General features: G+C 52.2%; 1 protein-coding gene across 1 annotated transcript in view; it reads left to right on the top strand.

The window, feature by feature from the left end:
- notch1a (notch receptor 1a) overlaps positions 1-27116 on the top strand; it is a 36159-nt gene that overhangs the window by 3565 nt on the left and 5478 nt on the right. Inside the window, exons 3-30 of the mRNA XM_064308600.1 lie at positions 9779-10047; positions 10365-10703; positions 12704-12826; positions 12920-13153; positions 13240-13395; positions 13537-13722; positions 14100-14213; positions 15759-15872; positions 15969-16202; positions 16438-16548; positions 17931-18123; positions 18242-18387; positions 18477-18590; positions 19450-19569; positions 19726-19878; positions 19982-20210; positions 20528-20729; positions 20843-20996; positions 21157-21341; positions 21723-21855; positions 22206-22463; positions 22885-22997; positions 23198-23769; positions 24016-24444; positions 24607-24755; positions 25793-26006; positions 26301-26388; positions 26659-26821. Coding sequence (XP_064164670.1) covers positions 9779-10047; positions 10365-10703; positions 12704-12826; positions 12920-13153; positions 13240-13395; positions 13537-13722; positions 14100-14213; positions 15759-15872; positions 15969-16202; positions 16438-16548; positions 17931-18123; positions 18242-18387; positions 18477-18590; positions 19450-19569; positions 19726-19878; positions 19982-20210; positions 20528-20729; positions 20843-20996; positions 21157-21341; positions 21723-21855; positions 22206-22463; positions 22885-22997; positions 23198-23769; positions 24016-24444; positions 24607-24755; positions 25793-26006; positions 26301-26388; positions 26659-26821 — 5495 coding nt within the window. The remainder of the gene's footprint in view (positions 1-9778; positions 10048-10364; positions 10704-12703; positions 12827-12919; positions 13154-13239; positions 13396-13536; positions 13723-14099; positions 14214-15758; positions 15873-15968; positions 16203-16437; positions 16549-17930; positions 18124-18241; positions 18388-18476; positions 18591-19449; positions 19570-19725; positions 19879-19981; positions 20211-20527; positions 20730-20842; positions 20997-21156; positions 21342-21722; positions 21856-22205; positions 22464-22884; positions 22998-23197; positions 23770-24015; positions 24445-24606; positions 24756-25792; positions 26007-26300; positions 26389-26658; positions 26822-27116) is intronic.

The raw sequence follows: 27116 nt of genomic DNA, 5'->3' as shown, positions 1-27116 counted from the left end.
GATGGGTTCTTTGGCTCACACGGACTCTGTAAACAGGAAGAGCTCTCGGAAAAATCGGCCATGTTTTCGGCCCTCCGGGGCCTAAAATAGCCACATTATTTCAAACCCCCCATTTGTGTAATGTTTAACCATTCCATCTTGTCAAAACTACAAAGCAAAGAGATTGCTGTTTTTTTTTTCTTTCTTTTTGTTTGTTTTTTTGTTGCCCTTCTGTGAGGCTTGTTTGTCCTCAATCAGCCCTGTATCTGAGGGGCTCTCTCAGACCTCCTGTCCTTTTCGGCTCTGATGCCAGGCCGTGCCGGAATAAGCGGCTGATAGGGGATATTGTGAGAAAATGGGAGCTGCGTGAAATTGCGGCACACTTGGGAAGCTGCCGTTTGGAGCGTAAACCTGAGTCCAGCGGGCATTAGTGCAGTTAAGTGGCAGCAGTGGGAACAAGTGTCCTTCAGAAAGCCAGGAGATCCCAAAGGCCTGCCTGCAATTCCCAGTTCCATCTACCGCCCTTGTCAGAGGCCGTAATAATAATGGAGATGGGAGTTCCATAAAGTGTTTTTGAAAAGCCTGTGGTTTGTAACTTCTGCCTGGAGGTGAGGGTGTTGGAAATCATGAGAATTGCACGTGAGGAGTCTGGCAGGTGTTTAGGAGAGACGTGGCCACATGCAGCATCACAAATCAGGCACACGCAGGCCCACTGTAAGAGCTGAACCTGTGGGAGATAGGTGGGCGCCAAGGTAGTGAGCATGGCACGAGAGGTCACCAGAGCCCAAATGAAAGGGAATTCCTCTGAGGTATCCAGCCGTGCCAACGAGGTTGGGCCAGCCCAGACTCCCACACACAACGAATGGGAAAAGATGAAAGGTTGGTCTTACAGCATACTATTTGAAGCATGGATCAGTTTTCCTGCTTAATGGAGTCTGTGCCTCTCGGACTGGAAAGGATACATTTATGTCAGTCCATATTAATGCCATTGTGCCATTAAAAGGAATATTCTCTGAGTGCAAAATAGTTTTTCTTGACAGGAATACCCACGTCCAGTTTGAAGTTTTATTATTGGAGTTACATAATGATTTACATTTTTTTTTATTTCAAGGCAGCATTGCATTCTCTCATAAATTTCTGCTGCTCTCTTGTCTCTTAAAAACAGAATTTAATGCAGTGGTACCTCCAAAGTCATTGAGAACTGAAATATTTGTTACTTTGGAGGTGGCATTACAGCAATTTTAAGAATTAAATTAGTTTTTTTAATAAGCAGCTCAAATTAAGTTATATATTGTTAACTTAGTTTAAGTTATTAACATTAAACAAAATAGCAGGATAATATTATATACCAAGCTTTTACGGTATTTGGACCGCTTACTTTACACTATTAGATGTCTCCATTAAGAAAAAGGGTAAAACAGTATGTAGTCAGTTGCAATAGTAAAGTTATGATATAAAAAGAAGTTAGGGTTAGGGTAAGGAGTAATGGTTTTTAAAAATCTAAATAAGATCAACCATAAAAATATAGTATTATAAAGAAAGGAGTTAACATATTACTAATTAATAATAAGGAATGTCAAAACAAAAAAATCAACAAGCATTGTTGTCTTCCCCCTCATTGTATTACTTAGTGCTCAGACATACTCAAAGGTGTGACTCTTTTTAGTAAGTAAATACTTTTACCAAATATTGAAATAACAGCATGCTGCACTGTCATTAAATCATGACAGCATGCAGGAAAATACCCAATGCTCAATATGATTCACGTGTGGTTTCTTGCAGTCTGTGAACTCTTTCTGGCACTTCCTGAGAGAGCAGAGGAAGTTCTGTAAGTTTGTTTGTTTGCTTAAAGATGTTCCTGAGCTTATTAATTTTGGGCTGCAGTCAAATAGCCTGTTCTCAGATTCATATCAAGCCCTGTGTGTCAAATAAAATATTTCCTGAGGCACTCTTGGTTCATTCACTATTGTGAGCAAGCTTAATCACACAGAGCAGAAACAGTCACCGGTAGCGGATTTTCCTGCTGTTGTACAAAGTAAGATCAGTAAGTTCTGGCCCACTGTCACTGCAATAAGATCATCTTACTCAATGGAAAGAACAGCACCATGTCACAGTTCTAGTAAAACCATACAGCTTTCCCATTCAGTCAGTGCACCAGTTATGAAATATTAGACATCTTTACCCATCTCATTTAAATGTAATGAAAATGCACTTAGTGCGGAGTGCTTGTGTGTCTGTTGAGCCTTATTGATGTGCCCAGTATACTAATGTGAGAGGCTACATATCTGAAAGGCATGGTAAAAAATGAACATGTTTTGTTCTGAGTTCAGCTTTTAATTCATTTTTAGTAGAGACTCTAACGGTCTTTAGAACACAGTAAGTCCTTCCTGTTGAATAAGTGAGAGCGAGTTTCACAGTTTGTTGCCACAACCCTTTCATGTTCAGGACAAATTCATCACCACATTGAGATAGGCCCAGAGGCCTTGATTAAGGGCTCTGGTTAAACAGCTCAGAAACCCCTGAAACCTTTAAGCACTTAAACGTGGGCTGGACTTAATTATCCCCAACAGACAGATAGGGGCCACAGGGAATCTCAGAAGATCTTCTGTTTGTTTAAATCAAAAAAATTAATAAATAAATACAGTGCAATTTTGGGTGGCATTTTACTGTGCCTTTAAAAAAAAAAAAAAAAACAACTGCTTTGTCAAGTCTAGATTCATTTTAACATTTGGTAGCAGGGTCTAAGAAAGGTAAGCCTTCACTTGCAAATGTTTCACGGAAACCATTTTAAGTATTTGTTTATTGTACATGTCTCTGCTGTCTGAAATAGTCACCACAGATTTTACCACTTAAATAACAGGCTGTCTCACCACACACTTGTCTGATAGCCTCTGATAGAACATATCAGAAAGCCACACGTGCAAATGTGCCACTGTGAATGCTCTTAAAGTATTATCTGTGAAAGTAGGCTGTAGAAATCGCCTTTGAGCATGGGTACAGGCTACCATTCATGCAGTGAAAGTGAGCCCCCTGTCTCGCATTGTGTTCTGGGGCATCACATTTGTGCATTAATTGTACAGTTCCAGTGAGCATTAAATAACCTGGATGGACTCCTGTTTGGGATACAGGGATATAAAGCCTGTCCTTACAATGTAGGTATGCGCATACTTGCTACACAGTTCTGATACCCTGAAACATTCTCGTTGCCAATCTGTGCAATGGGAGGAATGTTGTCCACTGAGTTCCGGGCTATGAGTTGCCTCCTTTGAAAGGTGACAGTTGCTCTTGGTACTCAACTGTGGACTTGCTTCTACTCTACTCTTGTCTTAAATGTATTTATTTTGTCATTTTTAATTTAAAGTGGCACAACCCTGAATGGATTTTAAATCTTGTTGGCTCAGTTGCTCGCGGGAGTGCCAAAGTGGGAAGTCATTTGGAGGTCAAGTGTGTCACCCATTGGTTTGGGTTTATGAGGTATGGGAGGGATACAGCAGACCTCCATCACACGTCATGCCATAAATACCTCAACTATTAGATATGGGGGGGGACCGGGGAGCAGTTATCTCTGGGGCTGTAAAGGAGGCCGCCGCCGCGCGTAGGCCGGGTTGACGCTAACGGAAAGCAGCCCAGGAAAACCCGTCCAAGTTCTGAATTCCCTGCGGCCGCGGAGCCTGTGGCTGGCCGTGATCAAAGGGCCCAGACCCAGACGGGGAGATAAGAGACGTGAGGCTTGAGAGCACGCTGAAAGTTCACATGCACCAGGGGAGGCTGTCTTACTTAATTTTTGACAGTCCATCGATAGAGTCGATTGCGTGGCCTGGTGTTCTGGCTGGAGAGGGGGATCTGGGGGGTGGTGGTTGTGCAGTCAGAATGGGAGCGTGCGTCTGTGCATGCGTTCATTTCCTGAAGGACGTAGCCTGCCCAGAATGTTTCAGCTGTGGAGGAGTGCTTACGGCAAATTAACCTCTGTTAATAAGAGTCATCGCTTAGTGTTGGCGAGCAGTCTCGGGATCATGAAATGGAACACCATCCGAGTATGTAGCCCGACTGACCCTGTCTCTCCTGAGGCAGAAATAAACCGAGCACTGGAAGAAAAAGGTGCACCCAGACCTAATCTGGTATTTTAGGCACAGTATTCCTGGGATGAAAGCGACCTCCTCGTATCAATCGCGGGAGTGTTGGAAGTCCCGTTGGAGTCTCAGCTGGGCAGATGGGATCGCAAACATACTGAAATGATAAATGGGCTCACAACAGAGTATTAATTCAGAGGCGTGTGTGGCCACCGCTGTACATGGAGGGCCGTGTGAGCGGGCCCTTGTCTCTACGAGGGAGCCTCAATGCGGGCACTGTTTCCTGTGGGCGTCCGAGTTCCTGTTGGCTCCCCTTTCATTCAGACACCGGAAGAGTCCTCACCAGGCCGGGGAAGAAAAGGTGCTGTCTCTTATCATATCGGCACAGGCGCTGTGCCACGGGATTGGGTTTCTCCTGGCCAGCACATCACAGGAGGTCACTGTGGTCGCTCATCTGACAGTGCAGAGGAGTCTCGCCACCGACTGAAATACTTCATACAGTAGATCTTCCTGTCCTGATCTTAGAAACCCAATCCCATTTGACCCTGTAGTAGCTTATTTCAGGAAGCTTCCACCGGCAGACTTAGCGTCGCGCACAAAGACGAAGCAAACTTGGCAGAGAACGTGTGGCTGCTTTACCCACACGGAAGAAATGACGCACTTAACATTCAACCCGGCCATTTTCTCTTTTTTTCCTGTTTGCTTTTGGAGCTTAACCATCTGCCCATAGACACTCTTCAGCAAACAGCCTAGCAGGTGATGCACACAAACTGCCCAGCAAGCAGCCAAGCAGGTGATGCCCTCAGTAACGTGGTTGCTACCCTCTCATACCCATGAGTACCTGCGGTTTGCCAGTAATCTCTGAAAAGAACGCTCATTCCTCTCTGCGGCAGATGCTATTTAAAAGTGCCTCGCGTACAAAGGGCAGAGAAAGACACCAATTCTTCTCTTTGTGGTAAGTAAACATGTTCTTTAGCAGTGCCTCTGTGGCTCTGACGGAAAAACAGATGGATTTAAAAATCTCAGCTCAGGCATGCGGCGGATTGGAACAAGTTCCTCCTCCGTCCTTTTGTCTTTATTGCAGCTGAGCCGAGGTCGGCATACCGTTGGCCTCTTTCAAAGGTTTAAAGTGACTACGAACACTATTCATTTACAGGCTGAGCCATTAGTTCCTCCTCCTCGCCTTGTTCCCAGGAGCGCGGCCTTTCCCATGGGCTCCCTCGGTCATATAGACAAATAAACAGAGCCCTAATTGACTCTAACAGATGTGGGCCTGGAGGGTCAGGGCTGGAGTAATGATTAGAGAGACAGGCAAGCTTGCTGGAGCTGTAATGCAGAGATCAGACGAAAGAGAGAGCTTTATGGGCTCAGAGGCACTAAACAACAGGAAGCCAGGAGAGGGAGGCCTGCTGACCAATCAGGAAAGAGCACAGACCCAAACACCCGCTGTCATTTATGACTTTTTAAAAACTTGGGATACATGCAAGTCTGTGGTGGGGGATGGGGGTGTATTTTCAATAAATTGTCTACTTGTATGCTCATATGTCATGATATTGCTGTGTGTACTATAAGAATATCATATCATCATGGAAGCTTGCTGTGGATCTTTTAATCTACTGCTGAGACTCATGTGAAGGTGGAGAGGTCCAGTCACTGTGGACCTCTCATTGTTGAGCCGGCAGCATCTGCTGGCTCCCCCCTCTGTGCAGCAGCACGTGCGCCTCGCGCTCCTCCTCGCCAGCTCCTCAAAGACATTTTCCACACTTTGGGCATTTCGGCACACAATCAGGCAAGTTTCACTTTTTGTCATCAGTCAGTCAGCCCTTTTTTTTGTGCGTCCCCCAAAGTGGCAGATGGCAGATTGGCTCAATGGGGGGTAAACCCCATAGCTGCAAATGGGCCGGGGTCACAGGTCGAGAAAACATCTGCTCGGCCCCGGGGGGGAAGTCGCGTCGCTGGGAGAAACCTGTTGCCGAGGGCTGCGGAACCCGGGCGCGCGGGACAAAGAGATCCTGGGCAGGGACAATGACACGGGGATGGATTACAGTATCATCCCAACAACAGGACACACTCAATGCCTGCTCTTTGTGCGGCCTATCTCCATCTGAGGCTCTCTTTCTGCTCTCAGAACTCCACACAAATGGAGGTGTTTAAACGGCTCTGGGCCTGCCATCTTTGATCTCCGTTTCATGTGACTCTGCTTTCTCTGGCGGAATGTTTACTTGCTGGAGTTCGGTGTGCTATTTTGCACCGTTTGTGGAAGGCTTTCTTGGTGGAAACAGCTGCCGCTGCGTGTTCGATTCACAGGTGATAAGGGACAAAAGAAAGCAGCTCAGTCGGCTCTGTATGGAAGTCTTACCAGCATTGAATGGCGATTGGGAGTAAAAAAAAAAATCGAAGCGTGTCCTTCCCCTGGTGGCAGGAGCTGAGGTAGCGTGTGGCTCCTCCGTTTAGCACACATACTTTGTGCTGACTAAAGTGTATTTGACAGCCCCTCGCCAAATCAAACAGCGGCAAACAGTCAGCATTCCTGGGCCGAACGCACGGGGAGGACTCTGCGTGCCTCTCCAGACTTCTGCCAGGGCCAGCCCCGTGGAAGGATCGCACCGGGAGTTTTATGTGTTTATCTTTTGTGTCCTGCCGAGAAGTGGAACTTTGAGCAGTAGGGGGGGGCGGTGGGTGGTGTCAGCAAAGGCGAGAGTGGTGCCATTTCAAAGCTGGCGAGAGTTTTCGCGGGATCCTGCGAATCGGTGCCAGGGGTCGGGTGCAGGGGTGGGGGGGGGGGGAGTGGACATTGGAGTTAAACGCCAACATTCCTCACTAACCAGAAGCTCACCCCAACCCCCCTTCGCCTCCCTCCACTAGAGGGTAAACCATAAACCCACACTCCCAACCCTAATTTCCTTTTGTTCAGAAAGGCCTTTTGTTTGGGTCTGTTTTGTGCGTGTGCACTTTTCAGTGGTGTATGATTCTACTAAAAGTTGCTCCTGAGGACCGCTAACCCTATTTTTGCAAATGGCACAGCCCTGAGTGAGTAAGCCTCTGGTTCGGGGGGAAGAGGGGCGGCAGGGGGAGGATGTTGAAATTCAGATTTCGTAGAGCCGTGCTTACAGGCAAGTGCGAAGTCTGAGAAAGGAGCTGAAAAAGTTGCACCGAAAAGAGAAAAAGAGGAGCGGGAGGAAAAGGAGGACGGAGAGAGGGGGCCGCGGAGGCGGCGCGCTGCAGGAAGGGACTGAAGGCAGTGCGGAGGGATGGAGGGAGGGAGCAAAAGCAGAGAAAGAAAGGACAGAGGGCAGTAGGGAGAGAGGGGAGGCTTAACAGCTGAATGCACACTCTCTCAGTGTGGAGGCGCCGGTCCCCGGTCGGCCCTGAATGACGGGCGAACAATGGCCCCACTCATCCTGCCGCCCGCTCCCGCCCCGCAGCGGGGACGCCATTCAGCCACCCGCGGCCCCCAGCCCCGCTAGTCTCCTGGGGACAGGGAGGGGGGGCACAGAAAGAGGCGAGCGGTGGCTAGCAGCTGCCGTCCCCTCATTAACATGCGCACCTGCCCCTGTGGTGCTTCTGGGAGGCCAACAGATGCCTAACTCTATTATCCCCCAGAGCTCCCCCGTTTCCCCCCACTTGCTCCTTACAACCCACTCCTACCCCCTGTTTTTAACCACTTCACATCTTCAGGAATCTTTACATTTTGGCAATTATGATTGGTTATGAAAGAAAGGTTTTTTAAAAATTGTTTTTTATATTTTTCAAGTGAAATGCATGTGTAATTTACACAGCTGCCACTCAGATAGAGGAAGTGTACTACAGCCCCACCCCCATTTTTATTAGTGTATTTCTTTTACATGTTTGATTTGAATATGTGACTCATCATCAACATTAGTTAAAGTCCACACAAAGAGAGGACTGGGCAGGGGTCTTCAATCTTATCCAGAAAGTGCCGATGTGGGTGCAGGCTTTTGTTTCAACCAGGCAGTAACACACCAGATTCCACTAATCAAGGTCCTTAGCTAGCAATGACTCTTGTTGTTGATTAGTAAAATTGGGTGTGTAACTGCATGGCTGGAACGAAAACTTGCACCCACACCTGCCCTTTCTGGATAAGTTTGAGGACACCTGGTGGAAGGTGTTGTGGGGTGCAGGTCGGGGTTGGGGTTGGGTGCCAGCGTGTCTGAAATTTAGTGTGGTGGGTTGGGGCAGTGTGAACATGCCCCTGAGAATCCATGCATGGCCCTTTGGTCTGGTCTCTTGTTGCTCTTCCTATCTGGTTGTGAGATGGCGGCTGTGTACTTTGGGGCTTAGGTCCTGAATGCGGCCTGGGCCGCCGAAGCCGCCCGTGCCGCTTGATCTCCAGAGAGGTGACGGGATGGGCCCGGACAGCGCGGGCAAAGGTAGATGGGAAAAGGCGAGGCACAGGGCTTTCCCAAAACGTGTTATTGTGGAGCACAGGCATTCAGCGGGATGTTTTCTTTCCCCGGCAGAAGTTTGGAGGCGTCGTAATCCCAGGAGACACTCTGTACAAACACCAGTCCACTCACCCCCTACAAACCCCCCACCCCTCTCTGCACAACAGAGGGGGAGTATGGCTATGTTTGGGCCCCCTCCAGGATCATTAGCTCTTCAGGCATTTGGAGATTTCACCGTTCCTTTGCTGTTGTCATGCCAGGAGAAATAGCATCTCTGTATCTCCAAAGGGAAATTGCGGGGGCTTATGTCAAAGCTGCTCCATGATAAGCTTGTTATGGAGTCTATGGCTCCCTTCACAAAGTTTGAAGACCTGTCTTTTGTCTGTCGCCCAGCTCTGATTGATGCAGCAGAGGACTTCTCCGGTGAAACAGTGCAAGGTATTGAGGTGGAGAGGAGGCCTTTGAAGTCTGATAATATGTGCTGGGAGTTCAAAGGCTCTGGGATAGACAGCGCTTTGTCTTTTGACAGAATGAGCGTAGAAGAAAAGTCCGAAGTGAGCAGTTTCACTGTAAGAGCCGCTGACATGCGCTCATCTCCTTCTTTCTTTGTTTTTCCTTTTAATCATTTGAAAGGAAACAGTATTTTTTTCCAAGGCATCTGGAAGTCTGTGAGTTGAATTGTGAAGTTTAGTACATGTGTCCTCTGCAGCATGCTGGTCTGTGCCAGGTCAACCAGACCAGAAGGTGATTGATTGTCTAAAGGCTGACTGACCCCTCCAATCTTGGGGAGAGTTTGTAACCCTAGCAACCGGCTCATAGCCTTTGTTTGAGGCCATCGCTCCCATTGTGTCAGGCCTGTGTAGCGAGAGGGGACATTAGCATGCGTTTGCCGCCAGTGGCCAGCGCTGTGTGTGTGAGTGCGCGTGTGTGAGCGAGCCGGGAGATGACCCCTTTTGTTGGGTCCATTCTCTCGGCCTCGGGGGCCGTCCCTTTTAATGGACGCTCTTTTGTTAGCACGGTGGGAATACATCCACCGTGCCCCCTTTTCTGGACACCGCATGGGTGTCGGGGTCCCAGCGAAGCCCAATTCATTAGTCACACGGCTACGGATGGTGTCCAGGCAATTTGCCCTGGATTTGATCTCTTCATTTGACGAGTGTGTATCGGACTTTGACTGGCGGGGCGGCGGGGTCTGCTGCTGACGGAGGTTAAGCGGTTAGCACTGCAGCAGCAACTTCAAAGGGGATCCACGAGGTCGGTCACCTGACGGGCAGCACTCTCTCGACCCATCGCTTACAGCGTTCCATTGTCCCTCCTCTCCAGGTGCCCCGAAAATTTTGTGGGCAGCAGGTGCCAGTTCTCTGACCCCTGCCGCCAGCACCCGCCTCCATGCAAGAACGGTGGGGTGTGCAACACGGCCATCCGTGGGGGCAAGGCGGACTTCACCTGCACCTGCCGCCTGGGCTTCATCGACGACCTGTGCCTGACGCCCATCAACCACGTCTGCCTCAACTCCCCCTGCAAGAACGGAGGCTCGTGCAACCTGATCAGCCTCACCACCTACGAATGCAGCTGCCCCCCCGGCTGGTCAGGTAGAGACGCTAACGCAGTCAGAACAACACTACTGCACGCTTACAGCCAACTGGACATCTGTGCTGAATATTAATATTAATGCTGCTCAGTCCCACTGACAATGAGAAACTGTAGTTAGTCACTTGAGCAGCGTACTAATGGAGTCTCTGTCTCTGTATTACCTTACGAATTCAAGTGGAATAAATGGGTAATTTGTATAAATACAAGCTAGAAAAGTTATACAGGCTGTGTACATTATAGAACAAAGGTATGTAAGATGTTTGTATTTCTGAAATATTAAAGTAAATTGATGATTGTACTTGCTTTTCTCTTTCAGGGAAAACGTGCCAACAGGCTGACCCCTGTGCTTCCAACCCCTGTGCCAACGGCGGGCAGTGCACCCCCTTCGAGTCGCACTACATCTGCACCTGCATGTCCGCCTTCTCTGGGCAGACGTGCAAGCAGGACGTGAACGAGTGCGCCCTGAGCCCGTCGCCCTGCAAGAACGGGGGCGGGTGCATCAACGAAGTGGGGTCCTATCACTGCGTGTGCCCCGTGGAGTACACGGGAAAGCACTGCGAGACGCTCTACGTGCCCTGCAACCCCTCGCCCTGCCAGAACGGGGGCACCTGCGTGCAGAAGGGAGACACGTCCTACGAGTGCACCTGTCTGCCAGGTACGCCCCCCGCCCCGCCCCGCCCGGCGCGGCCTTACCCTGACCCTGCTCTTCTGTGCTCCGTGTCAGAGGACGGGGAGTGACGAAGGGGCTGTTCAGCTTCTCCTTATTGTGACTAGCCATCATGCAAAACTCGAGGATGTGAATTCCAGAGTCCTTACGTCATCTTGCAAACATTCAAACCTGTGCCAGGTGGAGTGAGAAATTTTAGTTTTAAAACTGGCAAGTTTATTAGGCATTTCCCTAAAAATGGAGGAAATGTGCGTGCGTGTGTGTTTGTGTGTGTCTGTGTGTGTGTGTGTGCGTGTGTCTGTGTGTGAGAACACAGTGGAGCAGGAAAGCATTGGGTCTTATCAGGAGGAAACGCCTGAGCAGCAACATCCTCCACACAGCCGTCACAGGCAGGCCAGCCTGGCAGTCAGTCACATCCACTCCACATAGGCCTCAAACTGGTTCCAGAGCACGTCACATCCCCACATCCACAAAGGCCCTCACAACCTGTGTTCCCAGAGCATGAGTCACATCCCCACATTCACAGAGATCGTCACAACCTGTGTTCTCGGAGCACCAGTCACATCCCCACATTCACAGATGTCTTCATGACCTGTGTTCCCAGAGCAGCAGTCACATCCCCACATCCACAGAGGTCCTCACTACCTGTGTTTCCAGAGCACCAGTCACATCCCCACATCCACAGAGGTCCTCACAACCTTTGTTCCCAGAGCAGCAGTCACATCCCCACATCCACAGAGGTCCTCACAACCAGCAGAAAGTGCCTACAGGGCCAGAGTACAGCACCTTGTTTCTCGTGAGAATCCCTGTGAACATTGGGGCCAAATTATTCAAGAGCTCTGGCTAGTTCCACTGCTGTGAATAAAAGAACAAACTCTCCCCCTAGATTTAAGCTAGTGATCTCGAATGGGTGAGGTCAGTCATTGTTCAAACCTGTTATCAACTTTTTCTGTCACTTCTCTTTGAAGAAATTGGTTCAGGAACTCCTGTATTGTCTATATTAACAGACTTCAGGGATTATACCCCCCAAAGCCACAACAGGCCTTTATATAAGAATACATAAACACATTACACTGTCCTACTTTCAGTTCTTTCGAGTCATCACCAAAATACTTTTTACAGTAAAGACACTTTCTTTGAAGTCTTTCTTTGTGGTTTGTCAGGGTAGATTAGTCATTTCATCATAGAAAAATGTAGTTTATGGTAATTTGTGCTACTCATCTGAACATATACTCTTGAGTCTTCTCAGCAGAAACTATTGCATTTTCACTGTGCGATTTTTCACTCCTCTTTGATGGTTTAGACTGAGTGCGTCACGTAGCAGATATGGGAGAGGGACAGGTGGTTGATTAGAAATGCGACGGGACTGATTTCCTTATCAGTCACACCCTCTTGATAAGGGCCATCGTGTGAGAGGTGTCGGCAGCGTTCAAGGGTCAGAACTCCCCGGGCTTCCTCAGAGCGAACCCTTTGAAGCCCTGTGCCCAGCCCCAGTTTCACCCCATCGTGCTCTACCAATGATTCTCCAGTCTTCTGAAACGGGCTTACTCGCCACGCACGCTTTCCGTTTTTTTCCCCTCGTTTAACTATTAGAAAAGTACCGACTGCCGCCAGCCTGCCCGACATGAGAAGTCATGGCTGCGGCAAGACGGCGTGGTTAATTAGTGATAAAGACGTGGTTAATTGGTAACCTGCCGCGGGCCAGTCTCGTGGTGGCCTGTGCTGGAATTCAGTCAGAGAGGCGGCCACACCGTCGTTTGTTCTTCAAGTTGAATATTAATCTCAGTCTGTCGGATGCTAAAGGCACCTCCCTGCACACAGCAGGAGGCCGTCTTTACAGAAGCCAGACCTGCCAGGAAGTGTGCAAACGGCAGTGGTGGGTTTCTACCCTCAGGATGTGGCGTCTGAGTGGTAGAAAGGACGGGGAGGCTCTGGTTGGCGTGGTGTTGGTTTGTGACTTTGTTCCTCTGTGTGGTGTCTCTTCCCAGGGTTCACCAGTCAGAACTGTGAGCACAACATCGATGACTGTCCCGACCACCGCTGCCAAAACGGGGGTACCTGTGTGGACGGAGTGAACACCTACAACTGCCAGTGCCGTCCCGATTGGACAGGTAACCCCTCGGCCATCTCCAGAGCCTGCTGTGCTTGCTCTCTCTCCGTTACCCGTTCGCTGAAACAGTGTCCTCTCTATCGCCCCCCCTCAGGCCAGTTCTGCACTGAGGACGTGGACGAGTGCCAGCTGATGCCCAACGCGTGCCAGAATGGCGGCACCTGCCACAACACGCACGGCGGGTACCACTGCGTCTGCGTCAACGGCTGGACTGGGGACGACTGCAGCGAGAACATCGACGACTGCGCCAGCGCCGCCTGCTACGCGGGGGCCACCTGCCACGATCGCGTGGCCTCCTTCTTCTGCGAGTGCCCCCACGGCCGCACGGGTGAGCGTCTCAAACGCCTAATCACCGGGACGAGTAGCGCTGCTGTCCCCGGCCTGGTCTGACTCGTCTGCCCCTGTCCTGCTCAGGTCTGCTGTGTCACCTGGACGACGCCTGCATCAGCAACCCCTGCCAGAAGGGCTCCAACTGCGACACCAACCCCGTCAACGGCAAGGCCATCTGCACCTGCCCGCCTGGGTACACGGGCTCCGCCTGCAGCCAGGACATCGACGAGTGCTCTCTGGGTGAGAGCCTGCTGATAGGATTTAGGCCTGCCGCGCTGTCCCTGACTAATAAACAGTGTCTACAGCGGTCTTGTGTATGTGTGCATTACCTGATGTGTGACGAGCCAATGGGGAGGTCTTAACTTCGCGCGTGCGTTTCAGGGGCCAACCCGTGCGAACACGGAGGGAAGTGCCTGAACACCAAGGGCTCGTTCCAGTGCAAGTGCATGCAGGGCTACACCGGGCCCCGCTGCGAGCTGGACATCAACGAGTGCATATCCAACCCCTGCCAGAACGATGCTACCTGCCTGGACCAGATCGGAGGCTTCAGCTGCATCTGTATGCCAGGTGGGTTTGGCCCTGAGACTCTACCATTATGATCTCATGGGGTGCTGCTGTTCCTTGCACAGGAGCACCTTTTGGGTAACGAAAAGGTAACAACAAGACAATTGTTTCACTACTACGTGGGGAAAAGACACTCATAAGTTGTTTTGGGAGAGGGACTACATGAACCTCTTTGGGTGGAGTTACCATATACTGTCAGACTTCCATAAACAAAGACATTGCTCTCATTAGCAAAGACTCTACCTTGGTTGAAATCGGCAATGAACTGACCATCTGTGATGGCTCCACCCATTTTGATGGTCCTGAGGCTTCATGAATTACTCAAAGCTCTCAGTGAGGGTAGTGTCTGCTGAATGATAACTGAATTTCTGTTTTTCCAGGGTACGATGGAGTGTTCTGCGAGATTAATGTGGACGAGTGTGCCAACATACCCTGCCTGAACAATGGAAAGTGCATCGATGGGATCAACACCTTCCGCTGCGAATGCCCCACAGGTAATTAGAGGGTTGGATATGAAGCAGAGGAAGAAGAAAACACTGCAGTCTGTGCCAGTCCCGTGTGCTGAGTGATTCACACAACAGCCTCAGGAAGCCTCCAGCTTTGAGTGTTAGCAGTTTTGAGATCTAATGCTTGTGCGAATGCATAGTTTATTAGGACCAACCCACCAGAAGCTAGGTTTGGTAGTTTTCTTTATTTTAACACGTCCATTTCACGGTGTGTAAGTCCCAGGAGGGGTTTCTCAGGGATGATTTTGAGATTCCGTTGAGGTCCTGCTGGGCCAGCACAGAGGCGTTTGTTTCATTCAGAAAGGAAATATAGGAAGGGGTTAGAGAGGAGGATTGTACTTCTTAATCTCCCCCCCTCTTCTTTCATATCACCATGGCAGTGAAGAAGCATTATTTGCCAGGAAAAATAGTCCAGAGCTTCCAGAGGAGGATCAAAGGCCGATGAGTGAAAGGAGCAGGCCTCTCCCAGTTGATAGACTTTGAATCGGGATCCCTAGGAATTAATGCGGAGGGTACAGCAGCAAGGGCAGACTCCTAACAGCCCCCCCTTCCCGCGCTGCGTTTAGGGGGGTGAGGGGGGGTGGGAAGGCCTGAATGGGGGGACCGTGGGGCCGCAGACAGTTAATCTCTGCGAGGAGGCTGGGAGCAGGTTGGACGTGAAGTTTGGGGTGTCCACTCCTGCTTGAGATGGAAATGAGCTCCTCTGTGAGCCGGCTAGCGCGGGCCTCCATTCACCGCATACGCGCCATATCCATGGAAACCTCCAGAGTGGCCCCGAAAATGTCTGCCATCCAGAGGCCCAGAGGAAATCCCTCTCTGCTCTGCTAGGAGGTAGCTGGAGCCCTCAAACTAGATTCCCTCAAACTGCTTTTAATACAAGAAGAGATTTGTATACTGAGACAAATTTGAAAGTATGGAGAGTTTGGTTTTGTGTTTGAAAAAGTCTATCCCACTTTGCATTGAAACACATAGTTGCTGTACACAAATTGTAGGCATCTCACTCGGTTGAGAAATGTACGGTCTAAATATCGGACTCCCAATTAAAGTGAACCATAAGAAGAACTAATGGAAAGAGAAAGCCTGCTGCTGTTTTTTAAAGGCGGTTTGAATAACAGGGGTCAGAGGTCAAGCGGGGCCCTTTCTGTCAGGCATTCCATGCGAGGGGTGGGAGAATGCACATTGTGATGTAAAAGTTTGAGGGACAAAGGGAAAGCAACTCATCTCCTCTTTGGTTTGAAAAGACAGTTGTCCCTTTGTCTAGTGTTCCTCGTTATGAAGGCCTTGGAATTTGTTTTCTTCTACTTAAATAAAAAAAATCAGATTGAGACCCCACTTTTCAAAGAGCAAAAAGGGAAGATAAAAAGCTTGGGGTTGTACAGAAGCCTGAATGGGGCTGTAGATCTTGTGCTCATTTCCTCCTGGTTATGCAGCGCTGTAGTGTGGCCTGCATCTAGTTGCTCCTGAGAGTCTGCTCAGGGCTGGCTGAGCTTTGAAAGTCCCCTGATGTCATTCCCGCCATTCTCGTTTTCCCAGGATTCTCTGGGAACCTGTGCCAGGTGGACATTGACGAGTGCGCCAGCACGCCTTGCAAGAACGGGGCCAAATGCACTGACGGACCCAACAAGTACACCTGCGAGTGCACAGAAGGTACGGGGGGAGATGCAGTCAAATGTGCCGGCTTTGCTTCGTCTTAAGTCCTCAGGCAAAGTAAAAAGGCCTCACGTTTGTATTTGTTTGACGCAGGCTACTCAGGGCCTCACTGTGAAACGGACATAAACGAGTGCTACTCGGACCCCTGCCACTACGGGACCTGCAAGGACGGCCTGGCCACCTTCACCTGCTACTGCAGACCTGGCTACACCGGCCGCCTGTGCGAAACCAACATCAACGAGTGTCAGAGTCAGCCCTGCCAGAACGGGGGCACCTGCCAGGACCGAGAGAACTCCTACATCTGCACGTGCCCCAAGGGCACCTCAGGTGAGCGGCGCGGCCTACTCGCACGCCCCTCAGCCAGCGCTCTGTCTGAACACTACAGTTCCCATAAACCCATAACACTGAGCGCACTGCATACACGTACAGTTCTCTTAGTTATCGTACAGTTATAACATGGCAGCACAGGGAATGTTGTGGGATTCTTCGTTATTTAAATGTTCTCAGTGTGTTTTCTATGAATCAAATAGACACTGATGTTATCGTTTGCCTGTGCCCTCAGGGTTCAATTGCGAAACCAACCTGGACGACTGCAAGAACAGCCCGTGTGACTATGGGAAGTGCATCGACAAAATCAACGGTTACGAGTGCGCCTGTGAGCCTGGCTACACAGGTGAGGGTGTGGGGCGGGGGCAGGGGCGGGGGTGTGGGCGGGGGCCGGGGGGGAGGGGGGGTCTCAGGGGTGTGAGGAGACAGGTGGCTGGCGAGCTGACTTGGCAGGAGGCTGGTCTCGGCTTACCTGTGTCAGGTGAAGGAACAGTGACTCCCAGTCTCCAATCTGGCACATAGACAGGCAAGCCTCGGCTTTGTTCATTTACTGAAAAGATTTAATGAAGCCTGGATTTTAAAAAGCTTGAAAGGCGATCTTTTAAAAGGGGGAAGTTGGTTGGCTCTTTAAAGACAGCTGAAACCTTTTTTTTAAGCCCACTTGATATTATGAGGCTTCAAGAGAATAGTATTTCTAGCAGAGACACAAAAGATTTTATTTCTGGACCCTTACGCCGTAGGAAAATGATGCTTTTCAAACAGGTTTTGCTGGTTTTTCGTGACAAAGGGGAAATATCTTGTGTACTTGGGTACTTTATCCCAGTAGGAAGTTTGAGGGCTGGGGGTCCGGCTGGCGGTGTTGTCATCAGGAGTGTGCGTCTGTAATCTCTATCAGCTTTAATGCTCCAGATGAAAGGCTCCTAATTGAACCGCAGCAATCCCTGAATGCCGCTCCCATTGGCCGATTCCCATGGGGATCGTGTTGCAGGGGCCTGGTTCAGCTGCTGGGTGGGGCGGTGGTGGAGGAGGGTTGGGGGGCAAGTGGCGGGGTGGTGGAGGCTGAGCCGGGCTCCCTCACCTGCCTCGTACCCCTGCCACGGCCAGCGGGCAGCAGAACTCCGCCCACCCCCCTCTCTCATCCTCAATGGAGCCTTTCTTTGGCCCCACTGCAGGCCTGTGTGTAGAGTTACACCTCCGCCCCCGCACACCCCCCCCCCCCCCCCAGCAGCTCCTCGCTTTCTCACAACCCGGAGGGATTCAAATCTGTGACAAAAGTGCATTGTAATTTATGAAGTGACCCACCGCCATTACCATTTTTTATTAATAAAGAGGAAGGGGTGGGGGTTGGGTTAATTGCTGTTCAGTCTAGTGTAAAATGAGGTCTCCCCCCCTCTGTCCTTGTGAACAGGCCTCCAGCGAGGGACTGTATCCGTTACCTCAGCTATTGTCTTTGTTAGCATCATTGTTCTGGCCTTATGTGGAGCTGCAGCTCAAGTCTGAGCTTGTGAACACTCCCTCTGCTCCATCAACGAACCCAACGATTTAATTAAGACTGATAAACGTTTCTGTGTTTCGGCCTCAGCGGAAGAAGGGGTATACCAGTAATGGCCAGCAGGGGGCCCATTTTCTTCTTTTGATAAGTTGAACTCTAAAAAGCTTCCTGACTCCTTATTGGCCAGGAGGGGTCTGTGGAAGCCGCAATGCTGATGTCTTCGCGTTCGTTTTCAGGAACGATGTGCAACATCAACATCGACGAGTGCGCTTTGAACCCCTGCCACAACGGCGGCACCTGCATCGACGGCATAAACGGCTTCACCTGCATGTGCCCCGAGGGCTACCACGACACCACCTGCCTCTCTCAGGTCAACGAGTGCATCAGCAACCCCTGCATCCACGGGCACTGCGAGGACCAGGTCAACGGGTGAGTGGGAACGCGGCGAAGACGGACGTCCGCGCTTCTCCCGGTTGTTATTTAATATCACCGAAGGTACGTGCTGCACGGGTGCTAATGTGGAGGCATCCGTCTCCCCCTCTCTCAGGTATAAGTGCCTGTGCGACTCTGGCTGGAGCGGCCCCAACTGCGACATCAACAACAACGAGTGCGAGTCCAACCCCTGCATGAACGGCGGCACCTGCAAGGACATGACCAGCGGCTACGTGTGCACCTGCCGCGCGGGCTTCAGCGGTCAGTACCCACAATGCTCGTGTGTGACCGCGCGCCCGGCCCCCAGATGCCCCCTCTAACCCGTGTGCTCTCTCAACCTTTCACCGTAGGTCCTAACTGCCAAACTAACATCAACGAGTGTGCTTCCAACCCGTGCCTGAATCAGGGGACCTGCATTGACGATGTTGCCGGCTATAAGTGCAACTGCTTGCTGCCTTATACTGGTACGCTGGTTTGTTATCATCATGTTTTAACAGTCTTCCAGTTTCTGCTGTAGTTGCGGTGACAACATGTTTTGTGGGGCCTTGATATGCTCGTCTTTGACCTGAGTGCTTTTTTTTGCTGTGGGGCTTGCGTACTCTGGGAACAGTAGGCATGGGAGTGCAGTGTTTTGTGTTTTTTCAGTGAAGCCAAAGACTTAGACCTCAGCAGAAGGACTTCCCATTGACTGCGTGCACCTCTGAGTTTTTGGGTTTGTGTACGGACGTGTACCTTTCATTAATGGCAGCAAATATTTTTCTCCTCGTGTTCTCTTTCCTATCTCTATTGTTTGAGAAAACACTTGGACCGGTTCGGCACAGAGATGTTTTTACGCTCGGTGTCGTCTTTTTGGAAAAATCCACACGAACGTGGGGTTGGAATAATACAGCACTGTTGGTGTTGGGGTGGGAACTGCTGCTTGATCCATTTCCTGTTTCCCTGCTTCCTGATTCTGGTCTCAGAGAACAGCAAAGGCTCACACAATGGCAGGAAACCGTGGTGCACTTCCTGCCTGGGGGGTGGGGGTTTGAAATTAAACTCCGCAACCTTTCAGAATTAATGTGAAAACTGAAAGTGTGTCCAGGAACATGTATAGAAACAGAATACTATCCAAAGATAGTATTCTTAATTTCCCATGTCTCTTAAATGTGCTACTTCCCATTTTCAGACCACACTTTAAAAGGGAAATGTACTTATTTGTAAAATCAAGAACAGCACGTGCATAATCGGGATTTATTTTTGGCTAATTTACTGCACTCCAGTTTGTCTGTGAGCCAGTCCTTAGATAATGCTCTCATAAATAATGTGTGATGTGTCTCCTAGGTGAGAAATGTGAAGATCTGCTGGCACCATGTAGTTCTCGGCCCTGTAAGAACGGGGGTGTGTGTCAGGAGTCGGAGGACTATGAGAGCTTCTCCTGTGTGTGTCCTGAGGGTTGGCAAGGTGAGGCATTGTCTTTTAACTGTTGTTCAATTTCTAGCCGAGCAAATAGGGGTTAGTCCTCAAAATGCAGTTTCTTCAACGTGACAGCAGAGGGCGCCAGAGTAGATTCAGCAGGATTGTGTATGTTGACACTGAAGCTCTCTCCTACGTTTGCAGGCCAAACCTGTGAAATTGACATCAACGAGTGTGTCAAGAACCCCTGCCGCAACGGCGCCACCTGCCAGAACAACATAGGCAGCTACCAGTGCCTGTGCAGGGCAGGCTTCAGTGGCCTCAAGTGTGAGGTGGACATCGACGACTGCAAGCCCAGTGAGTGTGACCCTCCCCTTTACGCCACGCTTAACGAAGCCCCTCAGGCCCTGCGACCGCTCTGTCTCACCGCCCCCCCTCTCCCCTCCCTGTCTCCCCTCAGACCCCTGCAGCAACGGGGGCCTGTGCAAGGACCAAGTGGACAACTTCGTCTGCACCTGCCTGCCCGGATTCCGGGGTCCCAAGTGCGAGGAGGACATCAACGAGTGCGACAGCAACCCCTGCAAGAACGGGGCCAACTGCACCGACTGCGTCAACAGCTACACCTGCACCTGCCCCTCCGGCTTCAGCGGCATCCACTGCGAGAACAACACCCCCGACTGCACGGAGAGGTAGGGCCTTGCACAGGACACACCGATTCCATGAGCTCCACTCTCTGCCTGACTCTGCCTGTTTTAGTCCTCTGCTGCCCCCTCTGGTGGCACGCTGAAGTGCCACTCATGACTGAGGTTTTCATAAGAAGTGCTGATGGCTTTTAAAGCCTGGGATTTTGCCTGACACCTACTTGACAAAGACATGGATGTCACAAGAAATGTTTTAAGCACTTTTACAAAATAACGCTTTGTAAAATGACCTGGGTGCTACCTACTTGTCCCTGCCTGGGATAGACTCGTATTTCACAAACGGATGTTTTTGCTCGCGTTTCTAGCTCCTGCTTCAACGGCGGCACCTGCGTGGACGGCATCAACACTTTCACCTGCCTGTGCCCGCCCGGTTTCACGGGCAGCTACTGCCAGCACGACATCAACGAGTGCGACTCCAAGCCCTGCCTGAACGGGGGCACCTGCCAGGACAGCTACGGGACGTACAAGTGCGTGTGCCCCCACGGGTACACCGGGCTCAACTGCCAGGTACGGGCGGGGGCGAGGCGACGCGGGTCTGCTGGGGCCGTTTGAGGCCCTGGGTGCTGTGTTTCCTCGTCGGGGGGTGACGTGCTGAGGTTGGTTTCCTGCTCCTGTTTCAGAACCTGGTGCGCTGGTGCGACTCGTCGCCCTGTAAGAACGGCGGGTCCTGCTGGCAGAAGGGCACCTCGTACAGCTGCGAGTGCCACAGCGGCTGGACCGGCCTGTACTGCGACGTGCCCAGTGTGTCCTGTGAGGTGGCGGCCAAGCAGCAAGGTGTGTGTGCGTGCCTGTGTGTGTGTGTGTGTGTGTGTGTGCGCGTGCCCATGTGCGTGTGTGTGTGTGTGTGCGCGCGTGCGTGTACCCCTGTGTACCTGTGTGTAAGATAGAGGCTGGTTCACCTAAAATCCTAAATCCCTTCCCCTGTCCTCTCCAGGTGTGGACATTGCTCACTTGTGCAGGAACTCTGGTCAGTGTCTGGACGCCGGAAACACCCACTACTGCCGCTGCCAGGCCGGGTACATGGGCAGCTACTGCGAGGAGCAGGTGGACGAGTGCTCCCCCAACCCCTGCCAGAACGGAGCCACCTGCACAGACTACCTGGGGGGGTACACCTGCGAGGTGAGCCCCCACTGCAGCGTTTAGTCCATCTGCAGACACTGGTTTCGTATGACCAGCACTGGAGCACGCACTTATTTATCAGTGCAATAGACAATGTCCCACCTGGGGCTGGAATCCACTGACCTAACCACTGAGCCACATCCAGATGAAAGGTTTCCCCTGGTCAGTTTCACAGGGCTATAACGTTCATGTTAATGCAGCTCTCCTCTGAAAGCAAGGCATTTGAATTATTGAAAGCAAAAACAGCCAGGTGGACAGAAATGTGTGATTCATGTCAGCCGTTGATCTCACTCTCTCCCTCTCTCTCTCTCTCTCGCTCTCTCCCTCTCTCCCTCTCTCTCTCCCTCTCGCTCGCTCTCTCTCTCTCTCTCTCTCTCTCAGTGTGTGCCAGGGTATCACGGGGTGAACTGCTCCCTGGAGATCAACGAGTGCCTCTCCCAGCCCTGCCAGCATGGAGGGACCTGCATCGACCTGATCAATACCTACAGATGCTCCTGTCCCTGGGGAGCGCAAGGTCAGGGCACCCGCCCCCCATGCCCCCCTCCCCCCCCACTCCCCACAGCCCTGCGCTCACTCGCTCCACGCTTCATTAATTAGGGCTTAACAATGCCCAGCACCTGTCTATAAATCTATCCTGAGGGATACAACATTGATTTTTACAAACACACAAAGAAATATTTATATTCTCCTAAGTCTTTTATCTGGGGCATGTAAATTCCTTCATTTGGAATATTTTAGTTTTTGAAAAGCGACCCACTACACTACATATTATTGTCCGAATGTGAGCATTTTGAAGGGTTTTTTTTGGAGTTTAATGTTGCGTTTGCCCTGCTGAGATTCTGACGCTGCTCCTCCGCCATGCAGGCGTTCACTGCGAGATCAACGTGGACGACTGCACCCCCTTCACGGACCCCGTCACGCACGAGCCCAAGTGCTTCAACAACGGGAAGTGTGTGGACCGCGTGGGGGGGTACCAGTGCATCTGCCCGCCGGGGTACGTGGGGGAGCGCTGCGAGGGCGACGTCAACGAGTGCCTGTCCGACCCCTGCGACCCGCGCGGCACCTACAACTGCGTCCAGCTGACCAACAGCTACCGCTGCGAGTGCCGCACCGGCTACACAGGTACCCGCCCGCTAGCGCCGCGCGCCGCCTGCCCGCCAGCCACCGCCGCCCGTCCCCTCCCGCAGCGGAGCTACAGGGGTGTGCTGTGCCGACTGCCGGGTGAGGCTTCGTGAATCACACAGTGGGCGGAGCTACCTCAGACTGTCAATCTCAGACTTGTACGAACCAATCTAACAACTTCTCTCAGCTCGGTGAGAACACTTGTCGATTCAAATCTGCGATTCAATGATGACAGGTGTTGGCTCCGCCCATTTTGAGGTTTGAAGTCTCACCCGACCAGCTCTGGTGTTCATTTGACATAACCTGGCCTCCCACGGGTCAATACACTTATCCACTAATTGTATTAAAAATCATACTGCAGTGTGTTCATTTGGCTGTTGAGGGACGCCCTTGTTAATGCCGTGGTAACTGTGCGTCACAGGGCAGCGCTGTGACACGGTGTTCGACGGCTGTAAGGGGAAGCCCTGCCGTAACGGAGGGACCTGCGCCGTGGCCAGCAACACCCCTCAGGGCTTCATCTGCAAGTGCCCCCCGGTGAGTTCCCCTCCGCAGGTCACTGTCCCGCCCCCCTGAGCGGGCAGGGAGCGTCAGAAAAGTGCTCTTAAATTCCACTTGCGTAAGACTCCTAATCCATTGGAACACTAATGCGTAGCTTTGGTCTGTAAGCTGCCGCTGTCTGTCTGTCTGTGGCCCCCCGGTTTTGAGCTGAAACGGGTTCTCCTCGCCCTCCTCAGGGGTACACGGGCTCCACCTGCGAGTACGACGCGCAGTCCTGCGGCAGCCTGCACTGCCGCAACGGCGGCACCTGCATCTCGGGCAACAAGAGCCCGCGGTGCGTGTGCCTGGAGGCCTTCACGGGGCCCGAGTGCCAGTTCCCCACCGACAGCCCCTGCAACAGCAACCCCTGCTACAACGGGGGCACCTGCGAGTACGCGGCCGAGGCGCCCTTCTACCACTGCGTGTGCCCCACCAACTTCAACGGCCTGCTCTGCCACATCCTGGACTACACCTTCCCCGGCGGCTTCGGCCGCGACATCGCGCCGCCGCCCGAGATCGCCGTCAGCTGCGAGATCCCGCAGTGCGACGAGCACAAGGGCAACAAGATCTGCGACACGCTCTGCAACAACCACGCCTGCGGCTGGGACGGCGGCGACTGCTCGCTCAACTTCGACGACCCCTGGAAGAACTGCAGCGCCTCGCTGCAGTGCTGGCGCTACTTCAACGACGGCAAGTGCGACCGGCAGTGTGACAACGCCGGCTGCCTGTACGACGGCTTCGACTGCCAGAACCTGGAGGGCCAGTGCAAGTGAGTGGCGGCGGTTTCCTCCCCCCCTTTACTCCTCAGTGTGCCTTTAGTGCAGTTCAGTTCAGTACGGTGCTGTTCGGCCCGTTAGCATGTTCAAGTACAACATGCTAGAAGCTTCTCTAGGTAGATTTGCTTTTTTGTAGTGCTGTTACATATTGAACAGTATCATTGTCATACTTAATTGAAAATAATAGTCACTGAACCTCATGTAGTCCAGTGTCTCACGCATTTCCTCCTTTCCCTTAGCCCTCTGTATGACCAGTACTGTAAGGACCATTACGCGGACGGTCACTGCGACCAGGGCTGCAATAACGCCGAGTGCGAGTGGGATGGGCTGGACTGCGCCAACAACATGCCGGAGAAGCTGGCGGACGGGCGGCTGGTGCTGGTGGTGCACATCCTGCCGGAGAGGCTGAAGAACAACTCCTTCGGCTTCCTGCGCGAGCTCAGCCGCGTGCTCCACACCAACGTGGTCTTCCGCAAGGACGGCAAGGGCGAGCTCATGGTCTACCCTTACTACGGCAACGAGCAGGAGCTCAAGAAGCACAACATCAAGCGCTCGGCCGACAGCTGGGCCGAGGTCCCCAGCAACGTCTTCAGCAAGATGAAGAAGAGCGTGTACAGCGTGGTCAACGCCCGTCGCCGCAGGGAACTCGACCAGATGCAGATCAAGGGGTGAGTCCGTGACACGATTGGTCGGTTCGGAGAACGGGTTCCACCCACTGAGGGTCACGTTGCCCATGGATACAAGCTTGCCTTTTGCCCAGACGTGATGTTTCGGAGGCAGGTCTTCCACTTGTATTGTGTGAGTTGTAACGCCGCCTCTCCCCGACGCAGGTCAGTGGTGTACCTGGAGATTGACAACCGGCAGTGCTACCAGCAGTCATCGGAGTGTTTCCAGAGTGCCACGGACGTGGCTGCTTTCCTGGGAGCGCTGGCTTCCAGCGGGAACCTCAACGTTCCGTACATCATCGAGGCTGTCACCAGTGAGTACTGAGCCGTCCCTGTCCTATCAGAGCGACCGATGCCACAGTGCGGACACGTGCACACTGTCCCCTCCCACCCACCCGTCTAAAGCAGCGGCCCCAACGCCCACTCCTCCCAAACAGCAGCCCCAACACCCACCCCACCGGACACGTGCATACGCCTTGGAGAGAAGCCCCCCCCCCCCCATCTCCTCCCACCCAACCTGACCTTCCGTGCTCCTAACCCCCCCACCACCTCCACCCCCTTTCCAGAGTAATTCTCAGTTCTCTTTGAAGGTCTGTGTGATATCCAACAATGCAAGAAATGCAATTAGCCCGTGTGTGTAATCAATCCTGGAACGGGTGTTCAGAATCGCCGGCTACGGGCTCCAAAATGGTTAATTGCTGTAAATAAACAGAGCCCTCACTCTTCCCGCACCCCCGCTCTCCCTCTCTCCCTCTCTCTCTCAGATGAAGGAGTGCTGCAACCTTCCCCTCGTTGAGTGTAATACCAGGACTTAATGCATCTCTAAGGGTTTGGGTGGGGAGAGTTTATCATTTCAAAATCGTTAGTGGGGAAAAAAAAGAAAAGGAAAAATTGATCGGGAGTGTGCTAGAAGTTGGGAGACTTTGTTATCTTGAAAATCCGAATAAATCCTTCGTCTTTACAGCTTAAAGCGTGCGCAGTAATTTGAAGTTCATTAATCCCTCCTTTTTCTCCCTTAAAGAAGAAATGGTAAAGTTGTCTCCCAGCGCACTGGGCTGGTAGGGAGGAGGGGGCGGGGCTTTCGCGCCTCTTTGTGGAGAAGTGGTTAGCTATTCTGATTATTAGCGAATGAAGCAGCCCCGCTTTACAAACCGTCCGGCCGTTCCCGGCACCAGCGAGCGCGCCCATCCACTGCGCCGGATTTTGCCAAAGCTAGCAGGTCGCGGCCGTGCCCCTCCTCCGGCCCCGGCACCCGTCCAGCGGCGACAGCCCCGCTCCCCACCGATTCGGGCTCTCTCTGGGGGGGCCCCCCCGGACACCCCGCCTGACATGCCGTCCCCCTCTCTCGCAGGCGAGAACGAGACGCCGCCGCCGCCGCCGGTCTACCTGGTCTACGTGGTCCTGGTGGGGCTGGCGCTGCTGGCCTTCGCCGGCGTGGGCGTGGTGGTGTCCCGCAAGCGGCGCCGCGAGCACGGCCAGCTCTGGTTCCCCGAGGGCTTCAAGGTCAGCGAGCCCAGCAAGAAGAAGAGGAGGGAGCCGGTCGGCGAGGACTCCGTGGGGCTGAAGTAAGTGCGCCCGTTTCCCTGCCTCCTCCCCCCCTTCCCCCCCGCTCTTCCTCTGCGTCCTGTTTGAGAAAGATGATGTTTTTCATTGGCTTTTTTATACCTGTTTTCAGTATGGAGTACGGTAGTATGGCGCATAGTACACGTATTCAGTATGGAGTACGTTAGTATGGAGTATTGAGTACGGAGTACAACTGCTTGACCTACGATGGAGACCAGTGGATTTGCTTTCGTCTGCATTGCCTTTGGATAGGCTTGAATTAAATTTCATTTATTTATTTTTGCCCTATGAAACAGACCATTGAAGAATTCGTCGGACATTTCTCTGATGGACGATAACCAGAATGAGTGGGGAGAGGAACCGTCTGACATCAAGCGCTTCAGGGTAAGACGGGCTGCTGTCTGACACTGAATTCTTTACTGAACCTGAAACTGGAATTCAATTATTGTGGATAATGTTCCTTAAAACCCTAAAGTCCTCTTAAGAGCTATTTCTCATAAACTGAACTAGTGATTATTAAATAAATTCATGAACTCTGAAGCTGTTTTGAAGGGCACAGATGTTTGCTGAGGGAAGGCTTAGGGCTTTGGGGGAGTCATCGGGGGTAAGCGGGTCTCTCTGCACGTGTGCGTAAACGGATCCCTTCCCCCTCAGTTCGAGGAGCAGGCGATGCTGGACCTGGACGATCAGACGGACCGTCGGCAGTGGACCCAGCAGCACCTGGACGCGGCTGACCTGCGCATCCCCTCCATGGCCCCCACGCCCCCCCAGGGCGAAATCGACAACGACTGCATGGACGTCAACGTCCGCGGCCCGGGTACGTGAGCCCCCTGCTTTTAATTCCCTCAGATCAATGCCTGACCTGCTTCTTGCGCGCGCGCACGTCCCGTTTGAGCCTGGTGTAGTTCTTAATTAGCCCAGCCAGCGGCGCCGGCGCATTCGCAGACGTTGCGGCCGGCGATGCGCAGCCAGAGTCAGAGCGGTGCGTGCGCTGCCCTTCGCCGCTGATGGTGCTGACGCCGTGTGCTCTGACGGGCGCCTGCCCTGACTGCGTGAGCAGCCTCTGAGCGTCGGCGGTGGTTGCCTAGCGAGCGAGCGAGCGCGTGCGGCGG

The sequence above is a fragment of the Anguilla rostrata genome, chromosome 14, assembly GCF_018555375.3.
Source record: "Anguilla rostrata isolate EN2019 chromosome 14, ASM1855537v3, whole genome shotgun sequence".
NCBI classification, from domain to species: Eukaryota; Metazoa; Chordata; class Actinopteri; order Anguilliformes; family Anguillidae; genus Anguilla; species Anguilla rostrata.
This window is presented reverse-complemented; position numbering and strand designations above follow the sequence as displayed.